Genomic DNA, 18118 nt, shown 5'->3' on the forward strand with positions numbered 1-18118 from the left:
GCCCCAGACCCTATAAGGCCTGGGAACAGGGAGCTCAGGCAGCTGCCAGCTGCAGCCTGTCACCCCGTGGGAGCCTCGCGCACTTAGGTCGGCCGCCTCCTGCGCCAAGACCCGGGCTTGCAGGTGGGCGCAGGAGCTGCCGGACCACTCAGCAGGGCCACGAGGACCCTGTTCCCGCTCCTTCTCTGTCCCTTCTAGCTGTGGAGACCATCACCATGTCTGCTGCAGAGGAAGGGAGACAGGACCCCCCCAAGTCCAAGGGCAAGGTAAGGGGGGGCACATCCTGCCTGGCCTGGGGACTCCAGCCTCCAAGGTGTCCTCGGCTCCTGGCAAGACCCCCGTGGGGCGGGAGGGCTGGAGAAGCCTGAGGGTGTCACAGCCTCCAATGCCTTCCCCATGGCGTGACCCAGGTGAGCCCCGCCCCACCGGCCTCAGTTTCCCCGTCTGTGCAAGGGCAGCAGCAAGCAGTGGCCTTGGCATTCTGGTGGCCAAGTCCTCTCTGTCCAAGGGGCAGGCTGTGTCTGCCAGCTACTGCGCAGATGTCCAAGGTCACTGGAGCAAAGGCGGGGTGGGGCTGGGGGTCCCCGGGCCGAGCTCACGCTGCCCCACCCCGCAGACCCTGAGCAGCTTCTTCGGGTCCCTGCCTGGCTTCAGTTCCGCCCGCAACCTGGTGGCCAGCGCCCAGGGCTCCGGCAGACAGAGCCGGCCAGCAGCCAGCACTACAGGCGCCCCTGCCCCTGAGGCCACCCAGCCTCAGGCTCAGGGTGAGTGGACGGTGGTGGGGTGGGGGCCTGAGTGGGCCCAGACAGAGGGAGCCCCCAAAGGCACTGCTGCGTCCCAGACCCCACAGGCAGCCTGACAGGCGTGAGGACGGGAAGCGAGCTGGCCGTGGGGGCACAGACGGCGTGCGGACAGCATGCTCTCGCAGGCCCCATGCTCTGGGCTCCCACCCCGCTGCTGGTGTCCTGTGGGAAAGGCCGGGGGCTCTGCCCATCTGAGCTCCTGGAGGACTGTGATCCTGGCTCCCAGAGAGGGCAGCAGCTTCCCTGGGGCCACACAGCCTGGGTCTCCTTGTCCCAAGAGTCAGCTGGGACACTCCGGGCAGGCCCAGGACACGCAGAGCAGCTGCTGAGGGAACCCAGGGCTGGGGCGGCCACCAGGGCTGGGCCTCGCTCTGGGCCCAGGGCCCCGGGCAGCTGACTTGTGCCTCACATACCTTGGCCAACAGGCAGCTGGCAGCTGCCAGGGGCGGGGCAGGGGCGGCCAGGGCTGTGTGGGCCAGGGGCTGGGCTGGGGCCAGCTGAGGACCCCACCGAGTCCTGCTCCAGGGCAGTGCACTGCAGGGGGGCAGGGAGACCCTGCAGGGGTCAGTGCCTGAGCCTGGCTGGACCCTCGATGTCACCTCCTGCTGTCCCTGGCCGGATGGCTGGGACACCCCTGACCTTTTGGGCTGTGCTGGGAAATTATGCAACAGGCTCCAGGGCAGCTGATCCCAACGGTGTCCCACACCCTCCCTGACAGCTTCTGTCCCCGCAGTGGCCACGGAGCCAGCACAGGTGCCCAGGGGTACAGAGGGACTGCCGCAGCCTCCAGAAAAGGTGAGAGGGGCGGGCGGGCTGAAGCCTTGGGGCCTCTTCTGGGTGTCCCATTCCTGCCACCTAGGACGGGGAGGAGGCAGGCACGCCCCTGCGGGTCCTGCTGGGGGATCCGCATGGACCCCTCCCCTCTGGGCTGTTTCCACGCCTGCAGAACGGGCACGGGCTCCACCCGGCATGCAGCCAAACAGCACCATGCTCTGTGCTCACCAGGCTGAGTCCTCCACCGCCCCTCAGGGAAGGCAGCACAGAGGTGCCGAGCCACCCACAGGTCACACAACAGGGTGTGGCAGGCCGTGGTCTGGACCTTTGGCAGTCACAAGCTCAATAACCCATGCCACCTCACCATCATCCTAGAAAGGGGGTCCACTGTGGTATCAGAGTCCCTGAGGCCTGGCCAAGCTGAAAGTCACAGCAGGACAGCAAAGCCCTGGCACCAATCTCCCCAGCACAGGTCCCCAGTCTAGAGCTTTCATCTGCCAGATCCGGGGACCTCGGAGGGCCAAGAAGTGCTGGGCTCACCCCTGAAGGCTCTTGAGCCCCAGTCCAAACACACCTGGCAGCCGGGCATGGGGGCCACACCTGTAATCCCAGGGGCTTGGGAGGTTGAGGCAGGAGGATCACGAGTTCAGAGCCGGCCTCAGCAACTCAGGGAGGCCTTGTCTCTAAATATGAAAGGGGCTGGGGATGTGGCTCAGTGGTAAGTGGCCCTGGGCTCATTCTCTGGCAGCAAAAACAAACAAAACATACACTCAGCAGCAGAGGCCACACCCCTCTGCATCAATTGAGCACCTACTGTGTTCCAAGGGTTAAGGTGCCCTGATTCACCTTCACCTTTCCTGAAGGAGATGCCATTGTAATCACCATTTTTCAGGCTCAGAGAAGGACTGTGGCTTGTCTCAGGTCACATCTCGAGTACAGGAGAGAGCTAACTCAAACCCAGCTGTTTCAGAGCCAAGGTGGGCACCTGAGCTAACCGTGGGCAGAGCCAAGTGTGGAGAAGAGAATGTCAGCTTCTCAAGCCTAGTAACCATGGAAACCGGGGCCAGCTCCTTCCCGGCAGTGCAGCCGTCTTGGCCTTGCAGGGTGCTGAGCAGGATCCCTGGCCTCTATCCCCGCCAGGCCAGCACACCCGAGTCATGACACCACAAGTGTCCCAGAAGGCAGGACCTCCCCAGTTGAGACCTGTTGAATTAAAAAGCGCATGCTGGGGCTAGGTGCAGTGGCACACACCTGTCATCCCAGCAGCTCAGGAGGCTGAGGTAGGAGGATTGGGAGTCCAAAGGCAGCTTCAGCAAAAGCGAGGCACTAAGCAACTCAGTGAGACCCTGTCTCTAAAATGCCAAAAGGACTGGGGATGGGGCTCAGTGGTTGAGAGCCCCTGAGTTCAATCCCTGATACCAAAAACACAAACAAACAAAACCCCCCAAACCAATCTGCCTTCTCCACTGCTGCTGGGAAGCCAGGCTTGAAATCTGCCAGAGAATACAACAGGTGACCACAGCACAGGGACCTTCGTGACATGGCTGAGCCTGAGGCCTGGGACCCTGGCGAGTATGCGAGAGCCACCAGTGGGGACTCTATTGAATGGGGCGTTGGGAATAACTGGAAAAGAACTTTGGGCGCACTGTGACACCGGCTCACGAGCCTGCCCTGGGACGCCGGGGCCAACATGGCTGACAAAGGGACGGTGTGTCCGGTGGGATGGGGCAGTGTTTCCAGGGAGCAGGGCCTGCTGCCAAGGGAGGACGGTGAGCTCTGGGGTGCAGCACCCCCACTCTGCTGACCACTTGTGTTCTTTCTTTTCAGCTGATGTCAGAGGCCAAAGCCCTGGCATGCTCCCAGATGACCAGAACCAAGGGGGCCATCTCCTCTGGAGTGGCCAGTGTGATGGATGCAGCTAAGGGCGTGGTCCAGGGAGGCCTGGACACCACACAGTCAGCACTCACGGGCACCAAAGAGGTGCTCGCCAGCGGGGTCATGGGGGCAGTAGACATGGCCAAAGGGGCTGTCCAGGGAGGCCTGGACACTTCAAAGGCCGTGGTCATTGGCACCAAGGACACAGTGACCAGTGGGCTCACTGGGGCAGTGAATGTGGCCAAAGGAACTGTCCAGACCGGCATGGACACCACCAAGAACGTGCTGATGGGCACCAAGGACACTGTATGTAGCGGGGTGACAGGGGCCATGAACGTGGCCAAAGGAGCTGTCCAAGGGGGCCTGGACACGTCAAAAGCTGTCCTCACAGGCACCAAAAATACAGTGACATCTGGACTCACCGGAGCAGTGAATGTGGCCAAAGGAACTGTCCAGACCGGCATGGACACCAGCAAGAACGTGCTGACCGACACCAAGGACACTGTCTGCAGTGGGGTGACAGGGGCCATGAACGTGGCCAAAGGAGCTGTCCAAGGGGGCCTGGACACGTCAAAAGCTGTCCTGACAGGCACCAAAAACGCAGTGTCCACAGGGGTCATGGGCTCTATGAATGTGGCCAAAGGGGCCATACAAACTGGACTGAGCACGACCCAGAATATCGCCACAGGCACCAAGGACACCGTCTGCAGTGGGGTGACCAGTGTCGTGAACGTGGCCAAAGGAGCTGTCCAGGGGGGCGTGGATACCACGAAGTCTGTGGTCCTGGGCACCAAAGACACTGTGTCCGCGGGGCTCACAGGAGCAGTCAACGTGGCCAAGGGGGCCGTCCAGACTGGACTGGACACCAGCAAGACCGTGCTGACTGGCACCAAGGACACAGTGTCCACTGGGCTCATGGGGGCAGTGAATGTGGCCAAAGGAGCTGTCCAGGGGGGCCTGGACACGTCAAAAGCTGTCCTCACAGGCACCAAAAATACAGTGACATCTGGACTCACCGGGGCAGTGAATGTGGCCAAAGGAACTGTCCAGACCGGCATGGACACCAGCAAGACCGTGCTGACGGGCACCAAGGACACAGTGTCCACTGGGGTCATGGGGGCAGTGAATGTGGCCAAAGGAACCGTCCAGACTGGTGTGGACACCACCAAGAACGTGCTGATGGGCACCAAGGACACCATTTGTGGTGGAATCACTGGGGCCATGAACATGGCCAAAGGAGCCGTCCAGGGGGGCCTGGACACGTCAAAAGCTGTCCTGACAGGCACCAAAAATACAGTGACATCTGGACTCACCGGGGCAGTGAATGTGGCCAAAGGAACTGTCCAGACCGGCATGGACACCACCAAGACTGTGCTGACGGGCACCAAGGACACTCTATGTAGCGGGGTAACGGGGGCTGTGAATGTGGCCAAAGGGGTAGTCCAGGGGGGCCTGGACACCAGCAAGACCGTGCTGACGGGCACCAAGGACACAGTGTCCACTGGGGTCATGGGGGCAGTGAATGTGGCCAAAGGAACCGTCCAGACTGGTGTGGACACCACCAAGACCGTGCTAACGGGCACCAAGGACACTCTATGTAGCGGGGTGACGGGGGCTGTAAATGTGGCCAAAGGGGTAGTCCAGGGGGGCCTGGACACCAGCAAGACCGTGCTGACGGGCACCAAGGACACAGTGTCCACTGGGCTCATGGGGGCAGTGAATGTGGCCAAAGAAACTGTCCAGACCGGCATGGACACCACCAAGACCGTGCTGACCGGCACCAAGGACACTGTCTGCAGTGGGGTGACAGGGGCCCTGAATGTGGCCAAAGGAGCTGTCCAGGGGGGCGTGGACACCACGAAGTCTGTGGTCCTGGGCACCAAAGACACTGTGTCCACGGGGCTCACAGGAGCAGTCAACGTGGCCAAGGGGGCCGTCCAGACTGGACTGGACACCAGCAAGACCGTGCTGACTGGCACCAAGGACACAGTGTCCACTGGGCTCATGGGGGCAGTGAATGTAGCCAAAGGAGCTGTCCAGGGGGGCCTGGACACATCAAAAGCTGTCCTCACAGGCACCAAAAATACAGTGACATCTGGACTCACCGGGGCAGTGAATGTGGCCAAAGGAACTGTCCAGACTGGCGTGGACACCACCAAGACCGTGCTGACGGGCACCAAGGACACCGTTTATGGTGGAGTCACTGGGGCCATGAACGTGGCCAAAGGAGCTGTCCAGGGGGGCCTGGACACAACAAAAGCTGTCCTCACGGGCACCAAAGACACTGTGTCCACGGGGCTCACAGGAGCAGTCAACGTGGCCAAGGGGGCCGTCCAGACTGGACTGGACACCAGCAAGACCGTGCTGACTGGCACCAAGGACACAGTGTCCACTGGGCTCATGGGGGCAGTGAATGTAGCCAAAGGAGCTGTCCAGGGGGGCCTGGACACGTCAAAAGCTGTCCTCACAGGCACCAAAAATACAGTGACATCTGGACTCACCGGGGCAGTGAATGTGGCCAAAGGAACTGTCCAGACTGGCGTGGACACCACCAAGACCGTGCTGACGGGCACCAAGGACACCGTTTATGATGGAGTCACTGGGGCCATGAACGTGGCCAAAGGAGCTGTCCAGGGGGGCCTGGACACAACAAAAGCTGTCCTCACGGGCACCAAAGACACTGTGTCCACGGGGCTCACAGGAGCAGTCAACGTGGCCAAGGGGGCAGTCCAGACTGGACTTGACACCACCAAGACCGTGCTGTCGGGCACCAAGGACACAGTGTCCACTGGGCTCATTGGGGCCGTGAACGTGGCCAAAGGAGCTGTCCAAGGGGGCCTGGACACGTCAAAAGCTGTCCTGACAGGCACCCAAAACGCGGTGTCCACAGGGGTCATGGGCTCTATGAACGTGGCCAAAGGGGCCATACAAACTGGACTGAGCACGACCCAGAATATCGCCAGAGGCACCAAGGATACCATCTGCAGTGGGGTGACGGGGGCCATGAACGTGGCCAAAGGAGCTGTCCAGGGGGGTGTGGACACCACGAAGTCTGTGGTCCTGGGCACCAAAGACACTGTGTCCGTGGGGCTCACAGGAGCAGTCAACGTGGCCAAGGGGGCCGTCCAGACTGGACTGGACACCAGCAAGACCGTGCTGACTGGCACCAAGGACACAGTGTCCACTGGGCTCATGGGGGCAGTGAATGTGGCCAAAGGAGCTGTCCAGGGGGGCCTGGACACGTCAAAAGCTGTCCTCACAGGCACCAAAAATACAGTGACATCTGGACTCACCGGGGCAGTGAATGTGGCCAAAAGAACTGTCCAGACCGGCATGGACACCAGCAAGACTGTGCTGACGGGCACCAAGGACACTCTATGTAGCGGGGTGACGGGGGCTGTGACTGTGGCCAAAGGGGTAGTCCAAGGGGGCCTGGACACCAGCAAGACCGTGCTGACTGGCACCAAAGACGCAGTGTCCACTGGGGTCACTGGGGCAGTGAATGTGGCCAAAGGAACTGTCCAGACTGGACTGGACACCACCAAGAACGTGCTGATGGGCACCAAGGACACTGTCTGCAGTGGGGTGATGGGGGCGATGGATGTGGCCAAAGGAGCTGTTCAGGGGGGCCTGGACTCCACGAAATCTGTGGTCCTGGGTGCGAAGGACACTGTGTCCACCGGGCTCACAGGAGCAGCCAATGTGGCCAAAGGCACTGTTGAGGCTGGCATGAGCTTCGCCAAATCCACGCTGCCCGGCACCAACGACACCGTCTATGGTGAGGTCACCCATGTGGTCAGCCTGGCCCAAGGAGCCATGCAGGGGGCCCTGGACCCCAGCACCACTGCACTGACCAGCACTGCGGAAGCTGGTCTTGCTGGGCTGGCCAGGGCAGGGAATGCGGCCTCGGGTGCTGCCCACACCAGTCTCAGCAGTAGCCGAAGCTGGTGTCCTGAGGCCCAGGCCGAGGGCTGGGGTGGACCTGTTAGCTACAGTGCTACAGACCCAGTTGGCCAGCAGACCGCTCTGACCCCCACAGAGGCCCTGTCCTCCAGGGTCTTCAACCTCCCAGATCCCCCTGGAGCTGGCTGGGAGCCTGCTGGGGAAGCCACAGGTGTCACCACGGCCCTGGTGCCTGATGTCACGGACCTCACCCACGGGGCCCTGAGCAAGGCGGCGGCGGGGCAGCAGAGGGCCTCGGCTGTGTGCCAAGGAACCACTGGCTTCGCCACGCTCCGAGACGAGCTGGAGGGGCTGGGGGAGATCTTCCACCCCATGAGCTCCGAGGAGCAAGGTGAGTAGGGCCACGGGAGGGCTGTCCCCCTGTCCCGGGCGCCCAGCCACCCTGCAGGGCGGTCTGGGCTGAAGGCTTCTTCCCCTCCAGCTCAGCTGGCGGCCTCTAGGCCGGGGCCCCGGGTGCTCTCGGCCGACCAGGGAAGCTACTTTGTCCGCCTCAGTGACCTGGCCCCGGGCCTCCGCCAGCGGGCTTTTGAACATGCCTTGAGCCACCTGCAGCACAACCAGTTCCAAGCCAGGGACACGCTGGCTCAGCTCCAGGACTCCTTCCAGGTGGTAAGAGACTCCCCCTCCTGGGCCCCTTGCCCCCAGACCCCTCAAATGCCCCTGTGGCAAGGCATCCAATGGGGCCTCAGCACTAGGCCCAGGCCGTGCTGTGCAGAGAGCAGGTGGCGGGGTGTCCCTCTGAGGCATGTTCTGGCCAACAAGGTGGCAGTGTGAAAGCCTGGAGAGGACAGAGACAGCAGGACAGCAACCTGGGTGGGCACGTGCCAGGAGCTGGGCACGGTGGTGCAGTGGGAAGCTGGGAGGGGCGCCACAGGCTGGTACAGCTGGAGCAGCTGGGCTCGGGGTGTACTGCAAACGTGGAGCACCCAAAGGTGTGTGGGTGAGGACGGAAGGCCCTGGTGACGACAGGAGGAAAGCAGGGTGCTTGGCAACTGGGGACTAAACCCTGAGACTGGCTTTGGCCCTGGAGGCTTCTGCAGGAGCAGCAGGCTCAGTCTCACTGCAGGGAAGGCTGGAGGGAAGGCCCTGTGCGGGACAGGACGACGGGTCCTGGGAGGGCCGGGTGTATGTGCTGGGGACACAGTGACCAACGGTGAGGTAAGAAACACCCAGTGAAGGACAGTGATGGACAGTTAGAGACAGGAAGGGACAGAGCCACTTCCCGCAGTGGGCAGGGAGGGCTCACTCAAGAGGCAGCCTGGAGGAGTATGCCAGGGCTGAGTGGGCAGCACGTGTCAAGGCCCTGAGGCCAGAGCATGCTGGGAGGGATCAAGGGACAGATAGGAACCTGAGTTACCCCTGCAGAGAGAATGATGGGGTGTTGGTGGGGATAAGGCCATAGATGTCCCTGAGGCTAGACCACACGGGCCCAGTGAGGACTTGGGTTTTACCCGAACAACGATGGGAAGCCATGTAGGGTCCTGGGCTGAGCGTGCCATGATCCCACTGGCAGTCCACCTGAGCACCTCAGGGGATGGGACTGTGTCCTCAACACAGAGGAGCCCACTGCTCATGGCCTTCCTGCCAGGCCATGGGGAAGGTCTGGTTGTGAGACTCTAAGGCCAGCACCCTATGAACGTCCCCAGTCCCGGCCAAGGCACCATCATGTCCCCAGCACGTCTCTTTCCAGATTGAGAAGGCCATGAAGACTCCACAAGGACAGCTGTGCCTGGACCGGGGATCGAGTGCCAGAGCAGAAGATCTGGGTCCCCAAGAGGTGTGTCTGGTACTGGGTGGACCCCCCCCAGCCTGGCCCTGGGTCCACTCACCGTGCTCCTTCCTCCCACAGGCGCAGGACACAGCAGCTCTGTCCAGGGTGTGCACCCTCCTCAGGCAGCTGCACACAGCCTCCAGTGGTCTGGCCTCCAGCCTCCAGGGCCTGCCGGCCGGGCTCCAACAGCAGGTCGGGCAGGTGCGGCACAGCCTCTGTGAGCTCTACGGCATCGTGTCCTCAGCTGGGTCCGTTGGGGAGCTGCCAGCCGAGCGCCTGGCCCAGAGCCGAGCAGGAGTGAGCCAGGCATGGCAGGGGCTGGACCAGGTGCTGGATGGCCTGCAGCACAGCCCCCCGCTTGGCTGGCTGGTGGGGCCCTTCGCCTTGGCCCCTGGTGGGCAGCTATAGGCATCTGCAGACCAGAGCGCAGGCGTCTCCTACTGCTTGCACTGCCCAGGGAGCCACACTCAGAGCCTCCTCCTGGCCCCAAATCCAGCTCTGGTCCCTCAGAGCCCTGGGCCCTGCAGGCTAGAGCTGGCAGACACAGGAGCCATAGGGCACGTGACTGTCTGGGTTCAGCCACCATGCTCCAGGGCCTAGGCCTGTGTCCCCACTCCTTTCTCCCCTCTCCTGACCTAGGAGCTGGGCTCGCTTAGACCGCTGACCAGGGCCCCGCCTGAAGCCCTTCAGTGAGCAAGTCAATTAGGAGAATGGAAACGCGCCCAGTGTAAGGTGCGCTCCACTTGCCCCACTGCAGACTCCTTATCTTTAGGGGGCTCTTCTAGGCCCTCAATGTGGCTCCACGGCTATCGTCTTACGGTTGGCTCCCACGACCACCTGGCTCTGAAAGCAATCCCAAAGCCGTGAGCAACCTCACTGTCTTTTTTTCTCATTTGGTACCAGGGATTGAACCATTGAACCAAGGGACACTTAACCACTGAGCCACATCCCCAGCCTCTTTTTTATATTTTATTTAGAGATAGGGTCTCACTGAGTTCCTTAGGGCCTCATTAACTTGCAGAGGCTGGCGCTGGCTTTGAACTTGTGATCCTCCTGCCTCAGCCTCCTGAGCTGCTGGGATTACAGGTGTGGCCACCATACCCGACCCACATGGTCCCCCAACCCAGTACTAGGTATGGAACCCAAGACCTCCCACATGCCAGAGAAGTGCCCCACCGCTAAGCTCCGCTCACAGTCCTTTTATTTTGAGATAGGGTCTTGCTAAGTTGTCCTGGCTGGCCTTGAACTTAAGATCTTCCTGCCTCAGCCTCCTACCTAGGCGACAGGTGCACCCCCATACCTCATACGTAAGGTGTCTTGAGAACCTTGCTCCCTTGTTGCAGAATTGTGTTAGAATACCATGGCCACCCTGAGGCAGACACTCACCACCTCTGCTAGCACCCAGTGAGGCTGAGAAAGGGCTTCCTGAGGACAAAGCTGCTGCCAGCCAGCAGAGTCACCTCCACAGCTCTGCACTAGCTTGGCTGTTGGGTGAGGGAAGTGACGAACCAAGCTACTTCCTGTCTCTGGCCACTTACCCACAGTCCTACCCACAGTCCTCTGGTCCTTGAGGAGGCAGGGCTGAGGCAGCCAAGCAAAAGTGTGAGCAGAAGGGACGGAGCCTGACAGAGCCTGCTCAGCATGCTTTGAGATCTGGGTTAGGCCAAGGCCTGCCTGGGTGATAACTATGGAGACCCCTTCTTCCCTAGCCATACTCCCCTTGATCTTCAGGGGGACCCTGAGAGGGGGATGAGGACATTGGAGCTGCATCGATCAGAAAAACTGACAGGTGACCAACCAGCCCGCTTTCCAGTTCTAACCCTCTCCTCTCCTTGCCCCGAGTGCCCAGAGATGGGGACACTCAGGGTGTCCATGAGCCAGGAGCTTCCTTGCTGCTGGGCCCCACTCACTGCTACAGCGGGGAGCAGCTGCCTCATGGAAAGCCAGCGACCAGAGAGAGACCTGCTCAGCCGCCCTTCCCAGAACCCTGTAGCACAGTGATGACCATGCTACATCGAAACTTGCATCTCTTTTTTAAGCACCATCTTCTCTGAAAAGGACCCGGGTCCTTTGAGCTCCAGCAGGTGCAGGATGGGTGAGCTGCTTCGCCCAAGGGTCACCGAGGATGCCTGGAGTAGTGCAGGGCCAGGTCACATCAGCTTAGCTCTAAGCTGGAGAAGCTGTGCCTCAGATGACAGGGCTACTCTTGAGTGCCCAGCCAGCTCTGCCAAGGCTCCTTCTGACTGTGCCACATGCAGTCACTAGATGGCGGGGCCAGGACATCAGGTCTATCCAAACCAAACCTGGGTCTGAGGCTCAGGAGTTCCTCCCTGGAGACCACACCTACTTCCCATCTGGATAGGGGAACTTGGTCATCACAGGCAGGGGACAAACACGGGAAGCCACTGTTGAAAGAACTACCAAGTAACAGGTGTCCTCTCTAAATCCATATAGCAGTCATGAGGTGGGGTCACCCTCTTGCACCCGTGAGGAAGGCCACATGCCAAGCTCACAGGAGCTGGCAATGCAGTTGGCACGAGCGGGGAGGCCCACAGCAAGGCTCACGCGGGGTAAAAGCTCAGTAGAGGAGACAACTGCAGCACCCCTATAGGCCCAAATGCCTGGGGGCGCTGAAGCCTCCTACAGCCTAGGGGCAACAGACACACTAGAGTCAGGTCACATAAGCTGGGACATTCAGGGAAGGTGTACTCTGCACTCTGCCCTCTGAGCCACCTCTGTTCTTGCTTGGCCTGCCCGCACCAGGCTGCCAAAGGCAGGAAGAGCCACCCCGCAGCCTCTGTCTGAGCTGTGAAGTTCCGAGCCTCGTTTCTCCTCCTCTCATGGAGGCCCTGCTCCGTCCAGCCTCCTTTGCCACTAGCACCACGGGGCCTGAGGTACTGCGAGGACAGTCACTCTCACTACTCATGGTGGCCCAGTAGCTTGACCCTCTGTCCCCTAAGGGCCTCTGACAGCTGCAAACTGCTCCCTGGCCCTGGGCTCCGCTTCACCCACCAGTGATGCTGGAAAACCAAGTCAATAAAAGCAATCTTTTTTCATTAAAAAACCCTTTATAGTCATTTCATGTCGGTCAGAAATCACAGAAATTAGGCAGAAAAAAATCCAAGGAGACAAATACAAACAGCACAGCGTTTCCCCAAAAGTTCTCTGCTCTCATGGGAGGCTGGGAAAGAGACGGGGCAGGCCTAGGACTCTACTGTGGCTGAGCTGGGCCAAGGCCAGGGCTGCCGGGCTCAGCTCTCCTCGTCCAGGGACTCCGAGTCCAGCTGCGCCCTCTCGTGCTCCTGCTCCTCGCTCCCAGGCCTGTCCAGATCGGGGCCCTCCCGTAGGCTGCTGGTGGGGCACAGCAAAGGTGGCACGTGAGGCTGCACTGGCCCTGTCCCTACCTCTGGAGCTGTCAGGCAGGGCCAGTCCTGAGGAAGAGCTGGTCCTGGCCCCAGGTTCTCGGGCACTGCCTTGCTCTCCTCTCCTGCCCCGCCTACTGCTAGGCAACTGTGAGCACCAGGAGCACAGCGCCCACCTGCTGTGGACGTGCCGCGTGGGAGGCGGATGGGCCAGCAGAGAGCAGGGCTGGGTGAGTGGGCACTGAACTAACCAGCCTCACCTGCCAGACACAGCCCGTGGCCTCAGCCCTGGCTGCAGGTGGGGACTGGTGTTCACAAACTGTGCCTGCCTGTCCCACGGGGTCGGCAAAATAGCACCTGCCCAGGACGCCTGGCCCAGGCAGCTCAAAGCCCTGGAGCTGCCCGAGGGGGGACACTGTTGGCCAGTGCCAGCCAGGTGGACCAAAGGCTAGCTGCAAATTTGTGACAGGGGACCAAAGTGGAGGGAACATCCCTGGGACTCTTCCCAGCAAGACCAGGTCCATCAAGAACCAGTGATAAGATAGTGGGGTACACTGCCCATTGCCTCCTCCCACAAAGGCTCCCCTCTTGCAGGTGACACTCACTTGTTGTGCAGATCTTCAGAGGAGCCACGTCTCAGGCCCTCCTCAGAGTCCTGCCCGTCCTCCTGCTCCTTGTCCTCCACATTCTCCCCTTTCTGGGACATGGCCTCACCATTCACAGGCGCTGAGAGACCTGGAGGACAGAGGGCCATGGCACACTGCTGGACTAGGTCTGGGATTCCCTTACCCTTTCTGTCCAGAGTGAGTCAGCTTTGAGTCAATATGCTGAAGGACGGTGAAGGACAGTCGACCCTCCTCAAAGGGTCACCCACGAGGTGCTAGCTGGGTGAGTCACTACTACAGCCAGCTCCACGCCCACAGGGCACCAGTCTTAAGAGAGGGGGGCCGCAAGTGACAACAGGGAAGAGCACATCTCAGCCTGACATATAAATAAAGAGCAGCCTCAGGGCTGTCCTGACTGGCCTTCAGCTAAGCCACTGGTATGAAGGGCTGACCTGAGCACCTACATTGGGACCACCTGACCCTGGCCACCCTACGAATCCCTCTGTGCTCTCAATGTCTCTAGCCTCCTCAGCCACCTGGGGCCCAGCAAGCTAGGCTGAGGCCTCGCACCCACACTGCCACAGCTGCCTTTCTGGGAACTCCCAGCTCCTGGCCTCACACACGCTTGGATCCCAGGGGCATGTGTGGCCCCCAGGCATCTGGGCTCTGGGCCCACAAGCAGCACAGGCACCTGCTATCACGAGCAGGCACTGTCAAGGCCTCAAGGCCACCTGCACTCTGTCTGGCACTCAGCAGAGCCAGAACACCCTTTGCCAACTATGCCGGGATGGAACCAGGTCTGCAGATGCTACCAACAGGAACACCCACTCCAGACAGTCTGGGGAAGAGAGCAGAGCTGGGTTCCCACCCAAAATATCCTGCAAGCACTGCTCCTCTGGCCAGGAGACCAAGGCTCAGAGGCCCATCCCACCCCTCACCGGTGCTGGGCTCCTCCTCCACCTTCTCCTTGGGGGCCTCTTCCCCAGCCAGCTTCTCCTCAGCCTTCTCTGCCTCGGCCTTCTCCTTCTCTGTTCCAGTTTTGTTCGCTTTCTGGATCGCCTCAATCTTTGGTCCCAGGACCCGTGACTTGAGCCGAGTATAGACTTCTGCCGCCTTCTCCATCACATCCTTGTTGGCCTTATATCGGCGAATCTGGCCACCAGGAGGCCCCACTTATTGAAGGCAGCTGGCCTTGCCCACCCCAGACCCTCCTCTCCAGTTGAGGTTGCCACCCTCCATGGGGTGCCCACAGCCACCAGCCCTCCAGGAACCCCAGCCCAGGCATTCCTGACTGTGCCTGGCCCACTGCAGGCCCATCTCTAGTCCCACCATACCTTCTTCAATGTGGCCACCACATCTGTGTTCTTCTGCAGGATCTGAGAGGTCACCTGCAGGGTCCCTAGTTCTTCCAGTGCATTAAGACACCTCTTCACGTCCTGTCGGATGGGGAGTAAAAAATGGCAGCTCTGGGCAAGAGACATCCTGGCCTCTCTGCAGGGAAGGCTGCATCCTGCAGAGCAGTGCCACTTACTGTGCCACTGGCAGGGACTCAGGACAGGCAGGGATAACCCAGAATCCCACTGTTGGGGATCCTCCTGAGGCGCCCCTGCTGGCGAAGCTAGGCACTGCCCTTGGCAAGGCCATCCCATGAGGGACTCCACCAGTGGGGCCCTGGATTTGCCCAAGCTTCCCAAGAATTCTAAGGAAGCCCTGGATGCAAGTGGCAGAGGGGACTACACGGCTCAGGGAAGTGGCTGTGCTATGATACCATGGCCCCAAGAATGTCTTACCGGGTTGTCAACCTTGAGGGCAAACTTGATCTCACTGTGCAGTTTCTGGAGTTTCTCCTCCACAGAAGGTTCTAGGGCCAGGAAAGACAGCGAGTGGCAGGACTGAGCGGGCCTCCAGGCCAGCTGGGGCAATGCCTCAAGACCCTCAGAGGAGCCAGGGTAGGGGGAGAAGAGGGCAGGGGGCAGCTAAGCCCACCCTGCACACGCTCCAGCCCCCACCTCAGGGGTGCTGAGGACCTGCCTAGCGCCCTCTCGGACCAGAGAACCCCACCTCATGCACTTGCTCCCATCCCCAGCAGACTCGGGCTGCGAAGCCCAGGCTGCTGGCTCCTCACCTTTCTTCTTCTCCACCTTCCGGTCTAACTGGAACCCTTCGGACCGCTTTCGGGTTCGTTCTACCTTCATGGACCTGTGGAGAGGCACCCCATCATACGGAACCCAGCAAACCATGTAGTCCTCCCACCCAAGAACCAGGGCCTGGGGGTGGACCCACCCAAAGGGCAGAAGGAAACCTTTAGGAGGCCGCAGGGGCTGGGTTCAAGGACAGGTCAGAGCTTGTCACTATCTAGCTCCAGGACAGGACCAAGTCAGCTACAGGCTTCAAGCAGACCAAGACCCAGCCCCCTCTATGCGGGCTCTGTGAACCAAGCGGAGTGCTAGAACTCCTCCTCTACCCCTGTGGCAGAGGGCTGGCAGCAACAGAAAGCACTTGAGTTTGATATTCGAACGAAAGCGAGCACGCTTGTCATCCCAGTGACTCGGGAGGCTGGGGCAGGAAGATCATAATTTTGAGGCCAGCCTCAATAACTCAGCAAGACCCTGTGTCAAAATAAAAGACAAGGGGCTGGGGTTGAGGCTCAGTGGTAGAGTGCTCGCCTTGCACGTGTGAGACCCTGGGTTCAATCCTCAGCACCACATAAAAATAAATAAACAAAATAAAGATATTGTGCCCATGTATAACTTAAAAAAATTTTTTTTAATTTCTAAAATTTTAAAAACCCAAAAAGGACTGGGGCTTGGCTCAGCGGTAGAGTGCCTTGGGTTCATCCCAGTACCAAGGAAAAAAAGCAAGTAAGTCGCACATCACACTCCACGGCACAGCAGTCAGAGGGTCACGCTGGCCGGTTCTCCAGGGCTGTCTGTTCACCAGTGGCTGGAATTCCATTTACAACGTGGGCCAGGGATGGGCTCCACGTCCCTCCCTCAGTGGGTCTCAGAACCACAACTACCAGGCTGGGGCTCGGCTGCTGCCCTTGGCACTGTGGACACTGGCCGTGTCGTTCTCTGGGGGAGGCATCCTGGGCACTGCAGGATGCTGAGCAGCATCCCTGGCCTTCACCTGCTCCATGCCAGGAGCTCCTCCAGTCACGACAGCCACCACTGCCCCCAAGTATCACCCAGGGATACCTAGGACCACAATCCTGGAGCCCTGGCTCCCCCGCAACTTGAACCCTCAAGTGGATTTGGCTCCAGGGCTAAATTCCAAAGCCATGCCTCGATGGGGGAGGAGACCTCCTGGGAGGCGGAGAAGCACGGGGTCCAGGCTGGGGTGAGGCTGGGGGCTGTGGAGCTGACCTGCCTCTGGGCTTCTCCTCAGGCCGCCCTCTCTTCTCCTTCTGGCTGGGTTTCCTCGGGGGGTCTGTGCTTTGCGGTTGCAACTTCTTGGTCGCTTTCTTTGCCTACAGCAGCCAGGGCCAGGGGTGGGGTTGGAGCATAGGTGATGGGGCTCATGGTCTCAGACCTCAGACCACCCCATCTAGAGCTGCGGCTCCCCACTCCACGGCCCTTCTCCCTGCCTGCAGCTGGTGGGCAGGTTGACTCCTGATCTCCGGCCCTGAGAGGGCTGAGCAGACTGGGAGTCCAGGGCTCCACCAATGGAGGGGCTGAGCCACATTCCTGCCCAGCAGCTCAGGGTGGGGTGGGGACCCCTCCTCTGCCAGGAGCTGGGTTCCCCTTTGTAAATAAAGGGGGTGATGGAGAGAAGAGGTATTTTGCCAAGTTCCAATAAAGAAAGGAGACCTGGCCTGGGGTTGCCATCATGTGGGGCTCAGGCTATGAGGCCAGACTGAATTCTGCCAGACTGCCAGTGTCACAAGTTAGAGAGCTTGATAGGACCACAGCCCAAGGCACAGAACAGGCTCACCAGCTGCCACCACTTCTCAGAGCCCTAAGTGCTCCCACACCCACCCACAAGCTGTTTGTTCCCTTACAGTGGCCAGAGGGCACGTGTGAACACCTAAAATCAGACCTCTCTCCCCTCTGCCTACAGCCTCCATGGCTCCCACCTCCCTCGGGGTCAAAGGCCAAGTCCTCCCCATGGCTCATAGGTCCCTGTAGGACCTGCCCCATGCCCTTCTTGCCTCCCTCCTTCCTCTTTCCCCCTTGTTCCCTCTGCTCCAGCCAGGAGCCCCTCACTGTGCCTCTAGTATGTGAGGCCTCAGGGCCTTTGCATAGGTGGTAACTGCTGCCTAGAATGCTTTTCTCCCTAGATCCCCTCTCACTTCATTGGCTCCTTCCTTAAATGTCACCTTCTCAACTAAAGGGATCTACTCCTATTTAAAGTGGAAAAGAGGCTGGGGATATATTTGGTGGTGAGGCCTTGCTGGCATGTGTAAAGCCCAGGGTTCCATCCTAGCACCACAAAAATGGAAACCACTCTCCAGTTTGAGCCTTGGACACCCACGTCACTAGGACTCTCCGTCAGCTCCCCCAGCCTGGGCTTCCAGGCCCACTCACTGCTTCGGCGCTACCTCCCCGGCAGGTGAAGGAACTGTGCACTAAGGCCACAACAGGGTGAGGGGGACAAGCACAGGCAGCAGCCCCCGCCACCCTCCAGGGCACACACCTCTCTCTCTAGGTCAGCCTCGGGCTCTGAGTCAGAGGAGGACGGGGGTCCGCGGCCCCGGGCCCGGCGGCCACGCTTCCTAAGGGGCTCGTCCTCCGTCCTGAGCTCCTCTCCACTGCTGCCGCCACTGCCCCCACACTCAACGTCCCCGCGCTCCGCACGCTCCCGTCGCCGCTCCTTCTCCTCCTTCTCCTGCTCCCGTCGCCGCCTCAGCTCCTCTTCCTGCTCCCGCCTCCGCCGCGCCTCCAGCTCCCGCCGCCGCTCCTCATCCCGACGCTTCCATTCGCTGATGCGGTCCACTTCGTCACTGTCGCTGAGGCAAATGGCATT

The 18118-nt window shown here is 60.4% G+C and overlaps 2 protein-coding genes across 4 annotated transcripts in view; one reads left to right on the forward strand and one right to left on the reverse strand.

The window, feature by feature from the left end:
• Nucleotides 1–12250, forward strand: Plin4 (perilipin 4). Of its 2 annotated transcripts, none has more exons than XM_046444062.2 (7): nucleotides 1–266; nucleotides 617–764; nucleotides 1522–1598; nucleotides 3405–7746; nucleotides 7837–8024; nucleotides 9106–9192; nucleotides 9265–12250. In XM_046444062.2, exons 1-7 carry the CDS (start codon nucleotides 216–218, stop codon nucleotides 9592–9594), a joined length of 5223 nt encoding a protein of 1740 aa, XP_046300018.1. In that variant the 5' UTR covers nucleotides 1–215; the 3' UTR covers nucleotides 9595–12250. The 2 variants fall into 2 exon arrangements, with proteins under 2 accessions (XP_046300018.1, XP_046300019.1); XM_046444063.2 differs by having other exon boundaries at nucleotides 1537–1598.
• Nucleotides 12228–18118, reverse strand: part of Hdgfl2 (HDGF like 2) — a 23704-nt gene continuing 17813 nt past the window's right edge. The window contains exons 9-16 of one of the 2 annotated variants that reach the window (XM_046444068.2): nucleotides 17789–18101; nucleotides 16519–16622; nucleotides 15279–15352; nucleotides 14944–15014; nucleotides 14488–14589; nucleotides 14092–14305; nucleotides 13154–13283; nucleotides 12228–12534 (exon numbers count right to left, since the gene is read on the reverse strand). In XM_046444068.2, the coding sequence (XP_046300024.1) occupies nucleotides 12438–12534; nucleotides 13154–13283; nucleotides 14092–14305; nucleotides 14488–14589; nucleotides 14944–15014; nucleotides 15279–15352; nucleotides 16519–16622; nucleotides 17789–18101 (1105 nt within the window). In that variant the 3' untranslated portion in view covers nucleotides 12228–12437. Of the gene's footprint in view, nucleotides 12538–13153; nucleotides 13284–14091; nucleotides 14306–14487; nucleotides 14590–14943; nucleotides 15015–15278; nucleotides 15353–16518; nucleotides 16623–17788; nucleotides 18102–18118 lie in introns of both variants that reach the window. The other variant, XM_046444067.2, reaches the window with a different exon arrangement.

Source organism: Marmota monax, unplaced genomic scaffold (assembly GCF_021218885.2).
Source record: "Marmota monax isolate L192 unplaced genomic scaffold, Marmota_monax_Labrador192_F-V1.1 WCK01_AAM20220418_F8-fsc00102, whole genome shotgun sequence".
NCBI lineage: Eukaryota > Metazoa > Chordata > Mammalia > Rodentia > Sciuridae > Marmota > Marmota monax.

Bases quoted from the DNA above. Each gene is read 5' to 3' on its own strand.
- Plin4 (XM_046444062.2), top strand. From the start codon at position 216: ATGTCTGCTGCAGAGGAAGGGAGACAGGACCCCCCCAAGTCCAAGGGC. The intron at 267-616 runs GTAAGGGGGGGC...CCCACCCCGCAG, and splicing joins CCCCCAAGTCCAAGGGCAAG to ACCCTGAGCAGCTTCTTCGG. The intron at 1,599-3,404 runs GTGAGAGGGGCG...CTTTCTTTTCAG, and splicing joins TGCCGCAGCCTCCAGAAAAG to CTGATGTCAGAGGCCAAAGC.